At 35.5% G+C, this 18,547-nt stretch overlaps 1 protein-coding gene across 3 annotated transcripts in view; it reads left to right on the top strand.

Annotated features, from left to right (window-relative positions):
• The window catches only part of LOC120628008, a 29,675-nt gene that overhangs the window by 4,285 nt on the left and 6,843 nt on the right, over nucleotides 1-18,547 (top strand). For all 3 annotated transcript variants that reach the window (XM_039896184.1, XM_039896185.1, XM_039896183.1), the window contains exons 2-6: nucleotides 2,952-3,126; nucleotides 5,316-5,382; nucleotides 5,465-14,906; nucleotides 16,114-16,220; nucleotides 18,024-18,209. In XM_039896184.1, coding sequence (XP_039752118.1) covers nucleotides 2,960-3,126; nucleotides 5,316-5,382; nucleotides 5,465-14,906; nucleotides 16,114-16,220; nucleotides 18,024-18,209 — 9,969 coding nt within the window. In that variant the 5' untranslated portion in view covers nucleotides 2,952-2,959. The remainder of the gene's footprint in view (nucleotides 1-2,951; nucleotides 3,127-5,315; nucleotides 5,383-5,464; nucleotides 14,907-16,113; nucleotides 16,221-18,023; nucleotides 18,210-18,547) is intronic.

Genomic DNA, 18,547 nt, shown 5'->3' with positions numbered 1-18,547 from the left:
GCGACTTTATTCACGCGTGTTTTAGTTTTTTCAACATCGCACTAGAACCGTATATTTCCCGGGCTACAAACTCTATTTAAATTGGTTATGCTGTCAAGCCGTATTTTTTTAAATTATTTATTTGAAATTATCGGGAACGGGCTTCGGGTTCTTTTCGGGATAAAAATCCGATACAGATCTGCTTTAGATTTGTAATTTGCCAAGAGCATTGGCTGTATAAGTGTAGACAAATTTGTGTTTAAGAACTAGTTGCATATCTTTGTTTTAGTATGAATGAGTATCGATGGTTGAGAATACCGTTTAACAGCGTATTCTAGTGGTACTGATTTCGAACAAATAGGCACTTCTCACCCTAGTTATAAAAGCTCAGACATCCGTATGTAACTGTTCACAAAACTCGCAAAGTTTATTTATTTATTTTTATTCAAAATACTTTGTTGATTGATTTGAATTTTTTAAAGAACGTAGCATTTCATGTCCGAGTGTTTCTAGGTATAGATTCAATCACTTTTTTCGCACGGGAACTGGAATTAGATTAAATATTTAGAGTTTATTTAAGAGTAATAATTTGGAGACAATTAGTGAAAGACAAAAGAAAACCCTAATCTAACAGGACATGTTTATGTTTTGAACAAATATGTAGATATGTATTGAAACCTTATTTGTATGGTTAGCTTTTTTGTGGTTTTGACTTGCTAGTTACCTACTCGAAGTCGATTCATTTGCTGTTGTTTTCTATAGTTCTCTATCTGCAAAGATATTCTTTAGATATCCCCTGAACGTAAGTCGGAACAGGTCAACGTTTTAAAATTGAAAATTGGCGTCGATTCTATTGCTTCTTCTCTAATGAGTCGGTTGGTAACATATAGGATTATTAGGTACTTGTGATTCGTGATTATCAAAATAATAATTACTGTTAGTATAATTCGTCAACCTTCTACAAATACCTTTGAGCTTTGACCCACCATGCTGCTATAATGCGGGATGGCTGGTTTAAGTAACTTACTCCAAGCATCAGTTTACGAATACGTATCAATGATACTGACTGAGATTACCGTGCTCGCCGAGGCATGGAGGGCGATGTAGAAATTGAAACCTTTAAGTTACACCTATTTAGATACTGATTTTTTTAAATTCTACTACAAGTTAGCTTTTGTGTTAAATGATGAATTCTCAAATTGTCCTGCAGTGTATTGAACCAGGGACATCCCGCTTATAATAAACCACTGCGTCACAGAGGTCGCCAAACATAGGCAATCTATCAATTTGTTTGGCACCAACTAGGCTGCCAAATCTATTCATTCGGTTAGCATAGTCTACTATAAAAAAAAAAGTAAAGTCTACTTCAAATAAATTACTTTTGGACTTTAAATTTGAACACTATTTATCAAAACGTTGTATCTGCCAAAGTTAACCTCATTTCCCCTGGGCCCAAGGCCAACTATTCATCACCTAGTCCAGACAATGCTAAAAATGTATTCTTTAACGGCCTGGGCCCGGCCTAAATCCGGATATACGCTGTAATGTAGGCATACTAGTTTTTTGATCACAACCCTTTTGCACGATTTGCTATTTGATACGAAAACAATTATGTAATCACAGAACTAAGAACATTCAGAAACCGTGTGCACGACTAATATTGAAGCTTCAAAAACCACTCCACTTTAGAATGGATAGAACAGAATGGTCAACGGTTAGCCACTTCATACCATTTAGCAGATGACATTAATTATTTTACCTCAAATGTTCGAAGCGTTCACCATAATATGTGAAAATGGGAAAAAGTTTATGAGCTAGCTTCCGCAAGTGTAAAGTGAGACGTGCGCGGGGTTTTTCACTGTTTTTGGACACAATGCACTGCATAAAACAATGGCTGAATGAGGATTCTGTATGTTCTTAATTCTATGTATGTTATATGAAATAGGAGAGTGAGATGTGAATGTATTAGCACTTAGTATCACAGAGGTGTTTTATGTTCTACACAAATTTCCAAACTGTACTTACATGACAGATTTAAAAATAGCGTTATACCTTTCCACAAGGTACATTGTGAAAAGGACAGCACTACTTTTAGACCAGTCAATTTATTTTATTTTTTATACTATGCACAGTGTTTGCTAAATCTCATAAATGAAGTTTCTTTCGTTTCTTCACCTAAGGCCAAATTTTGAGGTATTGTCAATTTACAAATTTGAAGATTCTTGATAGTCAGTTACAAAAGGCTGGAGGTGGGAGGGTGTTTCCTACAACCCCTTTTGCCCTATGTGCCTTCGCAGGACTTTTGGGTGACGTAGATGGGTCATCACCATTTATCCATCCCCATCCTTGAGTTGGCTAGCGTGCCCTTGACAAAACTGGGCCCGTCCTTCCCCAGGACTTTTATTAGGTTGGAGTTTAAGTTGAGTTAAAAATGTGTAAATTATTAAGATACATTGGTACTACACAGAAAAAAATGTTGAGATGCCTCCATTGTGGTATACGAATTTCCACATTATCGTAGTATTAGAGTGGTGTCGTACGTATCAAACTGTTCTGGTAATATAAAGATACGGGAAACACGTTAACGCACTAAAGAATCGTTGTGGTAATTTTTCACTATTCGTTCTAATCATGTGATCTCTACATGTAAAGGACAAAGCGAAAAATTTAAGAATGTTTACATATTGAAGTCCCAGACAAAAATAAACGAATGGTAATGAAGATGTCCAGTTCAAATTACAACGTCTAACTTTAATTCCAGCATTGAGATGGTATGGGTGTTGTAGACGTAATTATTACTGTCATTGAAAAGACCGTTGTTGGGTTAGGTTAGGTAGCCAACTGGATTCACCACACTACTACATAATCCAGACCGTTACTGCAGTAGCATTCTTGCCCATAGTACCATTTTTTATATATTTATTTAACCTTGTTAATGCAAACTTATACTAAATTATGGTGTGAAATTTCAGCCGCAAAAATGGATTCGGAGTACGATCGGAAGTTCGAGGAGATGAAGAAGTACATTCCCTTTTTGGAGAGTATGATTAAAAGACTGGAAGGCACGAGCTCGGGTTCCAATCCGCGGCAGGCGCAGCTTGATAAAATTAAATCACTGAGGGACTTGCTTATGGATAAGAAGAAAAGGTACACATAGTTTTATTTTCAGCTATATTCCCCTTATTTATTTTAAAGATAGCACCATTAAAATTCAAAAAAAATCAAAATTCATTTATTTCAAGTAGGCCTAATACAAGCACTTTTGAAACGTCAAGTCTGTCCGTGTGTAGTGACTCTACCACCGGTTCGGAAGGCAGATTCTACCGAGAAGAAGCCGGCAAGAAACTCAGCAGTTGCTCTTTTCCAACATCAAAAATTTACATTTCACATTTTAACATTCATTTTTCTATCTTGTGAGAGATGAAAGCGGAGGCGGATGCTTCCAAGCAACCTTGTCATTAAGAAACTCATCAATTGTATAATAACCTCGCTGTAATAAATGTGTTTTAACACATTCTTTAAACTTATGCATTGGTAGGTCCAAAATTACCTTAGGAATCATATTATAAAAGCGTAAAATTACAAACCTTTTCCAGAACCTCTTCTAAAGACAAGCAAGAGGTTCTAGAGACTAGTCTCATCAATATAGCACCAAACTTGTGGTTTTTATGTCTTTGAATTCATGCTTTTTTTCTGAAACTGAATTATAGCCAAACACCAATACTCCGAGGCATTCGATCGCGTGGTAGGTACTGCTGGGTATAGTGGCTACCTTAAAATACTCTTTAAGATCTTTTGTTGAACAAATCCCCAACTATACCTACTTACCTGTAATTTTTTAAGTTCTAATAATTAGGTAGGCTCTTACGATGGAGGCAGGCGTTGCTGGAGCTTGGGAGCCTTGTTTTGAATAGAAAAGCTTATTTTACTATAAGCCATACGAAATTCATAATCACGCTTACGTTACGCTATTTCGCTGTGTATTTATGAGTTTTAGAATATTTAAAGATGCTTCGGGGGGCAGAGTACGAATCCCAGCACTCACCTCTAACTTTTCAAAGTTATGTGCGTTTTATGTAATTAAAATATCACTTTAACGGTGAAGGAGAACATCGTGAGGAAACCTGCATGCCTGAGAGTTCTCCATAATGTTCTCAAAGGTATATAGAGTCCACCAGCACGCACTGGGCCAGCGTGGTGGACTACAGCCTTAACCCCTTCTCATTGTGGGAGGAGACCCGTGCCCTGTAGGGGGCTGGTAATGGGTTGATCCTTATCTAAATCCTATGGGACTAGTGTGAATGTAAAAAATGTAAAAACATACTGAGCTAGAAATAGTTTAACTTATGGACTTTGTCTACCAGAACGACTTTCTACTAAGGTAGGTGAAATCATGTGGTTCGAAGTCAGCTAGTAAATATCCTGCTAATAATATTGAGAATCTAGAACTATACTCTGGTAGGGATGCCACTTAATATAGATAACGTTCAATTTAGGGGATATTTGGATGAATATTTATTTATCTACGGCTTCTATATGATACACCAATTTGTAGAACTTCCGGCATCTGTTTCGTGCCACGTATTACTTGAGTACTTTTTGCGCAATGATGCCACCAGGGTTTTAGTTGGGTTTCCAATCCGTAGAAATCTTTAATTCCGACAGCCAAAAGATAAGAACTTTTTCAGGCGGTCAAAGAAACGTTACTTCTACAATTGTTTTGCGGTCACGGCCTATGGCTCGGACATCTACAGGTATTTATACGTGGCATATAGCAGTTTATAGTTCGACATTTTTTGTAATTAGACAATTCATGCGTACTCTATTTAGATTATCATAATATTCGTTAGCATCATAGATAAATAAAGATGTTTTCAAAATCTAATGACATTAATGAAACCTATAGGGTCCATGCCAAATTAGATCGGCACTACCCGTTACCCGTTACGCCTCAACAAACGGGTATCTTTTGTGGTGGCTATGCGACTATGTCCATTTACGAACTTTTATCCGCTATTCTACGAATCGTGTTCGCGTGGCATTTTTCTTTTTTTTTCGGCCTCGTAGGTTCCTTGGTAATGGTAAATCACCTCAATGTAAAAGATTTTCCAACTACTATTGGGAGCTCCAGAGACTAGCGCGTTCAAATGAAAAACCAAGCTTTTCAGCTTTATTATAAGTGTAAAATAGATTGGTTATAAGAAATTTTATTGTATTGTTAAAAAAAATTTCTTTAAGGGGCTCATTAGATGATGAAATTCCATATTAAACATTCAGGTAGTTCATATGTAACAGTTTTGCTATGAGAAGTAACTGAACCATTTGTTTTGTTGCAGGATGAAAATGGAAAATTTACTGAAATGCGAACAAGTATTAGTTAATTTGTATGCAAAGGTTGAACAGGTATGTTAAATTACTAAAATCATTAAAATGCTTTGGCAGTTATTGTAAAAATGAAGTATATTAACCTTTGGTATCATTTTAGCGTGATGCATTACCGAGACCCAAAAACGACGAATCGGCGAAAAAAGAAAAAAGTGATTTAAATTTAGTAAGAAGCAAGCTCAAGTCTGTCGTATCAAAGTTACAACCGGATCCTGTTGAAACTTTGCCAGAAATAGCAAGAGCCAGTGAGACTGAAGAAGTATGTGTGCCTGGTAGTAAAGAACCAGCGTTGTTTCAACGTAGACCAAATATGCCGTCGTTGACGGTGTTACAACTCTCTCCAAGTAAAAGCAAAGATTCTTCCATAGCTAAGCGGAATTATACTCGGATTTTATTATCCCCAGAACCTAGTGAAACTTATTGGTCTAACGAAACATCGCCTGAACAACCACTTTTTAGTAGACGTTCACCCAAGAAATCACCACGGAAACGCTCACCAACTTATCACAAGAAAGAACGTAAGAAAATCTTGAAAAATAAATTTAAACCCAATCAGTCCAAAGACCTTAATATAACTTTAAATGTGCCAGAAGATAGCTTAAACTCATTGAATACAAAAGATATTTTGTCGAGAATAATAAATTGTAGTGATAGTGATGTTGACATAGCAACATTGCGTGAACTGAGAACGCAAATTCTTGGCGAATTGAAGGAAACAGGAGCTAATGATGATATATCCGACATAATATTAAAGTCGTATAAAAATAAAACGAACAAACAAACTAAAGACAAGAAAATAGAAGGCTCAAAAATTAAGAAGTCTGAAATCGAAGAAGGAGAGCTTTCTGATAGTGAAAGTGAAGCTATAGAAAGTATTTATGGTAGTCTTGTTGTATTAGATAAAAATAAATCTGTTTGTGTAGGAAATAAAAGTTTAGATAAAGATAAACCACGTAAAATACAAATATGTCTCGTAATTAACTCTGATAAAACTAAACCTATTGCACAGGATAGCAATGTTGATACATCCGATTTTGAAACCTTTAATGATCAAAAAGGAAAAAAAAATAATGAAGAATCGGATTTAGAAAATATATCTTCAACAAGTGAACAAAATAATGATAACATGACCGACATTTCTGAGGATTTATTATATAACGAATTAATCTTGGACCGTAGTAATACCGACCTTGGAGTTGAAACGAAAATGCCTGAAATGCTTCATATTAAACAAGATAAAAGCAAAATTGGTGAAACTAATCTTGAATGTAAAAAAATTAAAGAAATTGGAAGCGAGAAAAAAAGTTCTGAAAATGTGGATACTATTGAACCTAACTTCTATAAACCTATATTGCAAGAAGAAAATAAGAATGTAATTAACACTTCTAAAGAAACTGAAAAATTAGAGCATAACTCGGAGTCACATTCTAACAGTAATAATATTACTGTTAGTAGTGAGGAAACTGATGACGATCCTGTTAATATACCGTTATTAGAACCAACGAAACCAATATTGGAACCATCGAAAGAAGTGTCAGAAATTGATATACTGCAAGCTTTAAAAAAAGAAATCTTAAGTGAAACTACAAATGTGCTAAACACTAATACAACAATTTCTACCTTAAGTACGCCACTGTTACATCAGCCGAAAATTACAAAAGTTGTCAATGCCAAAGAAATAGGTCCGAAAAATAGAATTTCTATTGAAAGCTATAAAGCTAAAGCTAATACTTCTTCTAGGCCAAGTTCTACTGTTAAAAATGATGATGTTAAAGATGACATTTCGAAAAAACAAAGTCTGAAATTGACAGAAAAAGAATGTGAAAGGTTCAATTTTTTCTCCAAACTAACTTTAACAGAAAGTTCAGATGATGAAGATAAATCGAGTATGTCTTTGGATGATATATATACTGATTTCGCTCCAAAATCGCCTGATCATGAAGATTTTGCTGATACGGGGATTAAACCACCTGTTATTATCCCAAATGATCCAGTACAGGCAAAAGCAGTTGGTTCAGAAACTGATGTTGATATGAGAAAGTTATTACCAAATGCCAGTGATTTGTCTAGTACACCTTTAGTCGTAGAAATGTCAAAAGCAAATAATTTTGAGAAAGAAATTTGCCATATCGATGAGAGAGTCGCACGAGCTTTACTTGATCCTAGAATGAAGAGAGATATTGCCTCAGTGTCTAATCAAGATACTGTTAATATACAATTGGTCGATGTTGAAAAAATACAATCACCATCGAATTCAAATATAAACAGAAATCCATTGATCAATGTACAAAGTTTACATATGCCATCAAATGTATCATTAAATATACCTCCGAATATTCCACCTTTGTTGCCAAATATAGGCCCTAACCTTACCCTTAATATGATTCCCAAAATTCCTTTGGTCATGACTCCGAGTAGAACACCAAATGCTGCAAAAATGACTCCTAGCAGAACTCCAAATATGACACCATCCCGCCACACGTTTGACAGTGAAGATTATTCCAGTCATAAGCATGTATATGCACCGATGTTTCCTGCTAGCGAATCGCGAGATAATATAGACAAATCAAGAGAAAATAACCAAATGCAATGGGATACATCTGGTGGTGTTGTTTCAAACTGTCCTGTGCAGAGGGACACTGATTATAGGGATCAAATTAGCAACTCCTTGCAAGGAGATAAAGATTACAGAAGCAGAAGCCACTCTGTGCAAAGAGAGATTGATTATAGAGATGTGAGAAACGGTTCTGTGCCAAATAGTCATAGTTTTGACCAAAGTGATCGTTTGCACTTTCCGACTGCACCTAACAATCAATTTGGTAGAGTAGACTGTCCATCTACTCCAATAGTGTCATTTGGAAGACTAGACTGTCCACCAACTCCAACGCCGTCATTTGGAAATCTAGACTGTCCACCAACTCCTACACCGTCATTTGGTAGACTGGATTGTCCACCTAATCCAACACCATCAATTGGAAGACTAGAATGTCCACCTACTCCAATGCATCCTTTCGGTAGATCAGATTGCCCATTACCTCCTAGTCACCCTTTTGGCAGGGGTGAAACACATCCTTTGCTTACGCCAAATTTTGCTAGATCCGATTACAATCAATCTTGCCCAAGGTCGTACGATCCTAGATTGAATAGAAATTCTGATTATGACAGTAATCAGTATCGAGATGATGATCGTGAACGCGCCTTTTTGCAAGAACGAAATTTTTACTCTAATCCCTACAAAACTGATCATCATAATAGAGAACAGTATAGAAGGTACAATTGTGGACAACGTGGAGAAAGAAACGACAGAAATAAAAACTATGATTCCAAGCATAATTACCGAGAAAAAGCCCCTCGCCATGAAATAAGTGGTACTCGTTCATACAATAGGGAAGATAGAGATTATGGTCGTTCATTTACAAGAGAATATGAGGGTGATCGATTTTCTAGAAATCGTAGCAACCGTGGTAAAAGCTATGACTATCGAAACCGTAATGATTCTAAGAACTATGATGATTTCATTCGTCGTAGCTACCAAAGCGAAAGAAGCGTTGGAAAGTCGCAAGAACCCTCAAATACAATTAAAGATCGCAAAGCTTATTCAAAAATGTCAGAAGAAAATAAAGTATGCGTAAACCGAAGTGGTGGTGATGGTGAACCCTCATTTACTATTGATACAAGTATAAAAAGTTCCTTTCAATTTATTAATTCTAGACGAAAATCCTGTTCAAGTTTTGATGCAAGAAGGCAACGCGCCTCAAGCCTTGGTCGCTCATTATCTCCCATAGATAAGACTTTACCCCATGAAACAACACGCGTATTTAATAAGACATTCAACAATGCAGGAAACTTTACACGTGCTCGTAGTGTAGGACGAGAGGTTGAAGAAAGCAGACTTGACTTCAAGGATATTAAAGCAGATCTTCGGTCGTTTAAATTTAATGCAGATTTCAGATTTTCGAAAGACACCTTAAAAAATGATTTAAGCCGAGTGTCAGTTGGAAGTCCTAAAAATTTTGGCTATTGCAATGATCGAAATCTTGAAGAAACTTATGACAAATCAAATCCTTATTCGAAATACTCATTTAGAAAAAATAATAGAGATCCAAGGATGCGCATTGAAACTACACGTACTCCTAAAGATTATAAGAGTAGCTCACGTGATTCAAAAAATTATGGTATTGTTTATTCAAATGATAATATTTCTAAAGGTACAATTTTAGGCTCTGGGTACGGTGTTAAAAATTATAAAATTCCTAAAATTAAACGGCCGCAAGCAGAAACCAGTAAAACAGCAAATGTTGGTGATGAAGAAAATTTATCTTGCTCCAAAAATCTGCCTTTAGACTCAAAACAAAAAGATATGCAAAATAAATCTGAATGTGAAATAAAAGAAAATAATACTAAGAATACTTTAGATGAACAAAATAATACCTTACTTAAAAATATTAAACAAAAAGATGTTCAAAATTTTATACACTGTGATAAAAAAGAATTGGTAAATGATACTAAAGAGGAAAAAGTTGAGACAGAGAACAAAGAAATTGAAAATAATGAATATGAAATGAGTCCAAGCAGGAAAAACAATACTAAGATCCAAAAACAAAAGAATTTACAAGTTGTAAAAAATAATAATACAAAAGAATTATCGGATGATGAAAGTATTAAAAAGCAAAAAGAAATAGTTACAAATTATCTTAATTCAACATCGGATTCAATGGAGGGTTTCGAAAAAAGAGTCACAAGGTCAACTCGGAAAACTTTGCTCGAAGAACCCATGTCATTAGATTATTCACCCATTAAAAGAATAAGAAAAGTGAAAAAACCATTAGTTGTTGAGTCAGACTCTGATGACAACGATAAATTGGTAGAATCAAACTCTGAAAAATCCAAGAAGATTTCACAGATAGCGTCAACTACTGAAAATGAAGCTACCAATAAGCAAATTCCTTCCTTAGAAGATGCAGAACATGATCAAAGAGATGAAAAGACGAAGGAACTTGGAGATACTAAAAATAATGTGCTATGTTTAAATACTAAAGATGAACCAGAAACAATCTTAGAAATAAGCAAACAAGAAGCAGAAACCGAAATTAACTTATCTGATGATATTGGCTCTGGAAAACCAGAGATAGATATGAGTGGTAACGAAGATTCAACACTAAAAAAATGTGTGCTTGTTGAAAAGGGTAAACCGATTCAAGATGATTTGGATTCTAGCTTTGGTCTTACTGAAATTGAGATGTTTACTGATAATGTAACATCAGATCCAGTTATTGATAGTATCAATGCTCTTATAGCAGATCTGGACCATGACTTAAATACATCAAAGAACACTGACGCAAATAATCACTTCACTAAGGAGATAAGTCTTGAAAATATGTTAGAAAACATAACAAGTCCGGTTAAAATTGACAAGAAAATAAAAATAAATGTCTTACCACATGAAAGCGATATGAGTAAACCAGATAAAACGAATAAAGAATCAAACATAAAACCTTTAATATGTTCTAAAGATAAGTTAAAAAGTGAGCCGACTTTTGTTTCCAAAATAGATAACGAAATTACTGAAACGTTAGAAGAAAAGCAAGTAAGTAGAATTCCGCCAAGAAAATTGGAAACTGATATATCTGGAATTGAAATAAACGTAAGTGAAATTGGCCTTAGTATTTTCGCCAAAGAAATTGAAATTTCGAATCCGCCACCGTTTATAAATGATGACAAGGATAGTATAAATGTTAATATAGTAGATGTTGGTAGCAATGACGCTATCGTTTCAACTTCAGAAGACGGCAATGTCTTTCAACCTGAGACTGCATTCAGCAATCCTACTGATATCGAAACTGTTAGTAGTCTGTCTACTCCTGATAGTACAATAACCAGCAAAGTGAAGGACGTGAACCCAATATCTGTTTTGTCCCTTACTAATGAATCAAAAAGTGAAATGAATTCCGATATTACTTCTACACATGTTACTGATGCAGCCAGTAAAAATTCGTCAGAAGCAGTTCCTTCTGAAGTCGGAACATCTGCAGAAATAGAATCCATTGGCAAACTTTTATCTATTTTGCAAGATAAAACTAAAATAAAAGAACTGCTTATTTTATTGGGAGATCAGTCTAGTAAAAATGAAAAAATAAAAAAAAAACTAGAAAAACTGAGTGAAATTGTATCTGACGATGAATCTGCAGTTGAATATGATGTTGAAGTAAAATTAAACGATGAGAAAAAAAGCAGTAGCAATATAGTAGACGATCTTGCTAGTGTGAAATGTTGTTCTCAGGATCTGGAAGACTTAAAAAAGATTGACTCCGATTCAAATGCTCCAGATATTATAGGGGATACAGGTAAACTTGATAGCCCTAAAATAAGTTGTGAATCGTTAAGCGAGCAAAAGGAAAATAAAACAGATATTGTTATGAATTGTTCTAATGAAAGTGATGATGAAACGGCAAGCTTGATTACAGAAAATATTGGTATAACTTGCGCTAAAGAAAGTAATTGTGAACCCGATAGCGAGCAAAATGAAAATAAAAATGATATTGTAAAAAAATCTTCTTTGGTAGAAGTAGAAGTTAGCGCTATAAATATAGGTATAGAGGAACATTCCAAAATCGTTGCTATAAATAACGTCACTACTGATCAGATTTCAAGTGATATTAATACAAGTTCTTCAGAATTCAAAGTTATAGAAAAGAATGTGTCTGAATCAGGCGAAACAGAAATAACGAAACCTATTACATGTGCAATGGTTGAAAATAATCAGGAAAACATTACAATAGTAGATGACAAGCCTGTTGCAAAAAAGACTAAAAGACGTGGGAGAGGCAAGAAATTTAACCGTAAAAATAATCAAATTGAGTTTGAAGATAAGCGGTTAAACCGTTCAGATGAAATAAATTTACAGCCAACAGAGTTGTTAGATAAACCAGTTCCAAAAAAAATGTCTAGAGAATTACAAAAATTGCAGGAAGACATTAAAGAAATGTTTTTAAAGGAAGATATGACCAGTGCTTCGGGTATACGTACGTGTCGCATAGCAAAATTAGTTGATAAAGGAAAACCTAAAGAGGATGTTTCGTCAAATGAGAGTAACAATCAAGAGTCATTGGTTGTACCTAAAAAGTGTAGTGAAGCGAATTCATCAGAAATAATGCCGGATGCAGAAAAAATACAAAAGAAGAAAACAGCAAAAAGCAAAAGTAAAGGTGTAAATGGCAATATTTCAACAGACAAAGCACTAAGTGCGAGGAAGTCTGAAACTGTTGTAGAACTAGATACTAAAATCAAATTAAAGGAAAGAAAACACGGTAGTTTAGATCCATATGATTTTGAAACTGATTCTATAAGCGATATCAACAATGATGATAATAAAAATGAAAGTAGCTCGGAATCTGAAAGTGAATCTATTGATTCAACTAAAAGCTCTGAAAGTACTGAATTATCGGAAAAAAAGAAAAAAGTTAAGCGCAAGCGAGTTCGATTATGGCAAGCGGGAGTCATTAAATCAAAAAGTAAAAGAAAGAAATTAGACCTAATACCAGTTCCTACTACATCAACTGATGATAAATCTGAATTAAAAACACGCAAAGTACCAGACTTTACATGTTTTACTGATAGGTCTTACTGTTTCCGTAAACATGTTTTTACTTATAACTGCCGACTTTGTTTATATACTGGTACAGATATTGTTCATCATTACAAAAAAGAACATCCTCACACAGAAGTTCCACTATCTCGATTGAGCCCAGCTGTGGCAAAGGAAGCGATAAAAGAATCTGAAGATGTTAATTTTCAAGGAATAAGTAAAATATCATCAAAAAAATATGTCTGTAGGTTTTGTTTAAAAGAATTTAGTAGAAAGAAGCGCCTTTTAGAAGCATTTTTCTGGCATGTTGTTAGTGTGCATACAGGTGAATACAAACAGACATGCTCAAAGTGTGTTGACACTCAGGTCTGTCCATTAGATATAGATATTCCACCGCCACCGATAGACGCTAACGGTCAACTTTTAGGGTATATTTGTGAAAAATGTAATTATACCCAAATATCATTAGAAAATTTAAAAACGCATGTTATAGTCTGGCATAACGACGAACAAACTGCGGTGTATACAATTAATTTAGCGAGTTTGTCGAAAAGTTCTTTGAATCACCTTTTAAACAAAAGTGATGTAATAAGTTCTGCTTCTAAAGAGCCGCGAGTACTTAGAAGTTCTCGATCTAATCTAAGTATGGCTGAGGCGAGTGATGATGAAAGTGACAGTACTGATGAGAAAATTGATAATCTGCAAGAAAGGCGCGATAAAAAAGAAGACGAACCCTTCGTTGAAACAAATAAATCTGGTGGCATTAAGTCTAAAATTACATTCGAGAGTGATATTACGGATGAAATTTCAAATTTTAATACTATCGAGACTTCATTTAAGATCGAGTCGAACTCGAATATAATTCAGGATAAGTCTCAATCGGAACCAGGTAAACGCGGAGATGTGATAGAAAATACAGTCATTGAAAAGCCTGATGAGTCTTCTATTTCCCAGGATATCTTTGACTATCCTCATTTCAAAATTATGTACACCGGATCTCGGTCAAAAGTGTATGTATGTTGTATAAATGGTAACGATTACCATTACAAAACCTCGCTTTTGATTTCTATGAAAAAGCATGTACAGCTAAACCATACTGAAATATGGGATGGATATTGTTTTCTTTGCAAAGTTATAGTTACTCCTCAAGGATCACATAAATTTAAGGATTGCTTCCAACATTTTCTGGATAAACACCTTGATAATTTTCCAGTATTAAAGGAAATACCAGTACCACAAGAGCCATTACCACAAACGAGTGCATCTACATTAAGTATCGACGTGCCTGAGAAAGTTGTAACAAATAAGTCGTACATTAACGTACGGCCACTGTCAGACCTAGTGTCAAATCTAAGTGGACCTAAACCAAAAGATAATAGTGGCCTTGTTTTGCCAATCATTGAAAGCGTCATAAGCCTCGGTGGCAACGTAGATCAGCCACCGCCCAGTCCTTTATATCCAGCGCCCAGAGCAGAGAATTTTGAAACTTTAATGAAATATAAATACGAGGAATTTCAAGCAGATATCATGTCAAGGAAACACCGCGTTGTCTTAGAAGCGATGATGTCTCAAATCAAATTGGTACAAGTGTTCAAATGTGCTGGTCGCTTTTGTTCCTTTACAACTGATAATGCAGAAGATGCGCTTCTCCACGCTTCCACGCACATGCGAGTTGGTGGAGTAGATTCGCTAAACTGTGTCTATTGTTCCTTCGACTCTTCTGGCAATGCGATAGATTTGATCACACACGTTTTCAAGTATCACGGTTGCTGCCCTTACGTATGTAGCATGTGTTACTACCGTGCCGCTACTAGTCACCTGGTGCATGCACATATAAAAAGAGTGCACGATAGTTCGGGCGATGCCGAAGTTTTAAAATCACCATTTCAAACTTCACCTATTCAGGAAGATAACATTTTGTCAAGAGAAGCGGCTGTACCTTACTATCTTTGTTGTGGTGAGTATTTAATCTGCTGCTACTATGCTACTTCTTCTAAGCGTACCATCACCTACTCATCTCTTACGTAGTTTATAATAATAAGTAATCAAAAAGGCTATTTCTACTTTGGTGACCGCTGCTCCCAAGTAATGATTTGGTGCTCTTCTCAGACAATTGACTTAAGTTTCTGAGCCACGATATTCTTCTGCGGCCAGGCCTCGTTCTACCTGCTTTACTTTGTATGATAAGTTGAAGAAGTTCACACTTTATGGTTTTCTGCATCACATGTCCAAAATATTCCAATTTTGTTATTTTAATGATTCCCAAGCCTTACGCATTCTGTAGTTCAGTGCTATTCCGTACGCGGTCTGCTCTACCTTTACACCCTTATGCCAAACGCTTCCAGTTTCTATTCGGTGCCATAACTAACCAACGCCTGTGGGCCCCTTCTGTTCACTAGTAGACTAGAGTCGTTTTTATTTGTTTTAGTACGAAATAGATCATTAGGTACGTACGTAAGTATACGTATGAAAGAAAAAAGATACGTTATGTAGGTTTAAAAAGTTGCTTGTTTTTCAAACAGCCTTTACAATTATTTCGGTTTTGTTTATAATGCCCCCGAGACGTTATAAGTAATTGCTTGATTTGGGCTAGTGCGGAATTGCTTCTCCCATCCTCACCCAAACCTCTTAATTCTTGGCACCAGTCTCCTCTGATCAGATCATAGGAGATGGATCTAGAGGGTTAGAATAGTAAAAAAACAATAATGTACTTGCCGTGTTACTGATAAATGTATCCCATATTGTCTTCAGGATGCTGTATGATGATCTTTATGAACAGTCACGTCGTAACGAGGCTTAGTTTGTTTTAAGTCCCAGGAACGGTTCCGTGTTCTTTTCCGTTTTCGTGGGATAAAAAAGTATACTGTGACGAACTCCAGGATGCGAGCGATCTTTGTGCTAAATTGCACCAAGAATGTGCACGGTGTCAAATTTTCTACCAACGTTTACTTATTCCATTGCGTAAAAGTTAACTAGAAATAACTCGGTGTGAAACGAGCGCCATCTAGTTATAATACTCGGTAACCGTACTGCCACTAACCGCTGTTACGATGTCTCGATGGCGCTCCATAGAACCATGGATACCATATAAATCGTAGTTAACTTTAACGCCACGTTTTTAAGACACGCTTCCGCATTTGTAATATCAGTTTACATTATTCCAGATAAGACTTCACCAGATGGCCCCTGTAAGTTCAAGACATACACGCCTGGGAAATTCGCCGAACACTTACATCTACGGCATGCTTCTTCCGCGGAGTTATTTTGTTTTGTAAGTTTTTTTTCTTATAGTAACTATTGTGTGCAAGTGGACAACCATTGCATTTAAACAGAGCAACACTTAGCAGGGCATGCAAGAAATACATCCTGCACCCTGTGTCCATCAACCAAAGAAATAGTTGTTAAGTCATACGCCTGTTATTACACCAGCACCCAAGGTCAGACCGGAACACAGCATTGCAACAATGCTGCTTTGAAGCAGAAATAACCGTTGCGGTAGTACTTCCCTAGACGAGCTCATGTCACAAAAATCTACTAAGTACTACTAACTCCATGAGTTATTAAATCACATTAGTAGAACCAATAGTATTATCTATCTACTTCCATGATTTAAATTCTCTATAAAAGATTCTGAAACAGCTTATTGCCAACATTAAAACACCCCATGTCCTAATAACCATAATATCATCCAGACCGATGATATAATGTTGTACTGAATTTCATAATAACACTGCTTTGTTTTTTTTTCGTTCCCCTCTGCGCAAAGGGTTCACACAGTACGTTGTAACTGCTCGATGCGTTGTATCTGTATAAATTTCAAATAAAGAACATTGTCATTCACCAGCGTTTCACTGCGGTAAATATTCAAGACTTCTGTCTTTAAAGAACATATTTTTTATTTGCGCCATATAAAATGTTAATTACTACAACAATAAATTATTCTTTCATTAATTCTTAGTTTATTCGTTTATTAGTTTATTTGTATATAGTATTCAGTAATGGATGATTTTAGGTTACTAGGACTGGCTGTTTTAATTTTAGTACTGTTTCAGAATCTTTTATAGAGGGTTCATTTTATGGGTGTAGATAAAGTATTGTATGCAACTGTTTATAATTAGGTATTAAAACACTCATGCGATACTATTATCATCACATTCGCGTTGTAATACCTCTTATCATATAACAGTTGCATACTATACATAACTATTAGTTATTTATGCAACTGTTAGTACATTACTGCAGCGGCCAGCAGGGGACATTGATGGCCGATTGAACATGTATATCTGGGCCGAGGCGATGCAAAGGCACTCATATATGCCTGCCGCTTGGCTTTCAGCAATTGGATTGAATACAAGATTATTCCGGTTCCAATAAAACCTTTATTAGTGTCCGCGAGAAGTATAGTGTACCCAAGTAAAGTGGTTATTGTGGATATTATAAGCTTTATAAATTATTTTTTATTTATTTAGAAAACATTGCACAAACTTGGAAACAATACAAGAAACACAAAAAAAATAAAGAAAAAAAAATATACAGCCTAATATAAGCCTTATTCCAGAAGCAATCTCTTAGCTAATTGAAAACATGGAATTATATGTAATACAGTGGTGTTGAGAATAGTTTTTTATAAACACCAAACTTTCCGCTCTTACAGTAAGTCCATGAATGCTCCGGCCAAGGCTTGTATTGTACTTTTATTATACTACTACGACGAAAAATATTTTCCTTTTGATTTTGGCGGTAATTAGTTTTCTATTATGACTGGCCGCCTCTTGAATTTGGTCATTCAAGTAATATCATCACACTCATTGTTTTCACTTATACCCACCCTGTCGAATACAATTATTTAAAATACATGTTTATTCCTAATTGTTTTTTTCAATAAAAGTTTATGTACTTGCAAGCCATTTCGAAATTTCAATAGAAACTTTTAAAAGTTACCTTCGCTGCCATGGTTTGAAGTAAAAGGTCGTTCGTTCCATTTTTAAATTAAACGATAGATATGAGTTAATAGTTTGTTGATAATGACTTGCTTTTGGTTTTTTATATTGTAATTTTTTTAATCGTCTTACAGATATGTTCAGCTTCTGCACTGACGCCTGCTGAATTGATTCGCCATTTAAAAACGCATGGTCTTAAGTTGTACCAGTGTACATGGTGTGTGTTTGGGGCTGACAATGAGACTGAGTTACTGGCACACGCTTCGGCCCTGCATCCCACAAGGGTACCGAAGGCGTATCTCAGGATCATAACGAATAAGGTAATTTTTTGCAAGTGTTTGCAATCTCACCGGCTGTACTGATGCAGTGTGTAATGGTAGTATAAATATAAATATACTACGACAATGCACACATCGCCATCTAGCCTTAAAGCTAGCTCATATTATGGGAAGTACCCTGTAGATGAGTGATGAGTATTTTTATGAATTCGATTTAAAAAACGAACATCTATATGTTTCGGAGACTAAGGAAGGTTGCTGCTTATTGAATGCAAAAATCTTTTGTCACTTCAGTTGCCAACCAAGATTAAGTGATGGGCACTGAAAATAAAATAGCATGGCATATCAAATGGCAACAATCCGTAGTTCCTAACGTAATT

Source organism: Pararge aegeria, chromosome 12 (assembly GCF_905163445.1).
Source record: "Pararge aegeria chromosome 12, ilParAegt1.1, whole genome shotgun sequence".
Lineage (NCBI taxonomy): Eukaryota > Metazoa > Arthropoda > Insecta > Lepidoptera > Nymphalidae > Pararge > Pararge aegeria.
Note: the sequence above shows the minus strand (reverse complement) of the source record. Positions and strands in the feature narration are given on the sequence as shown.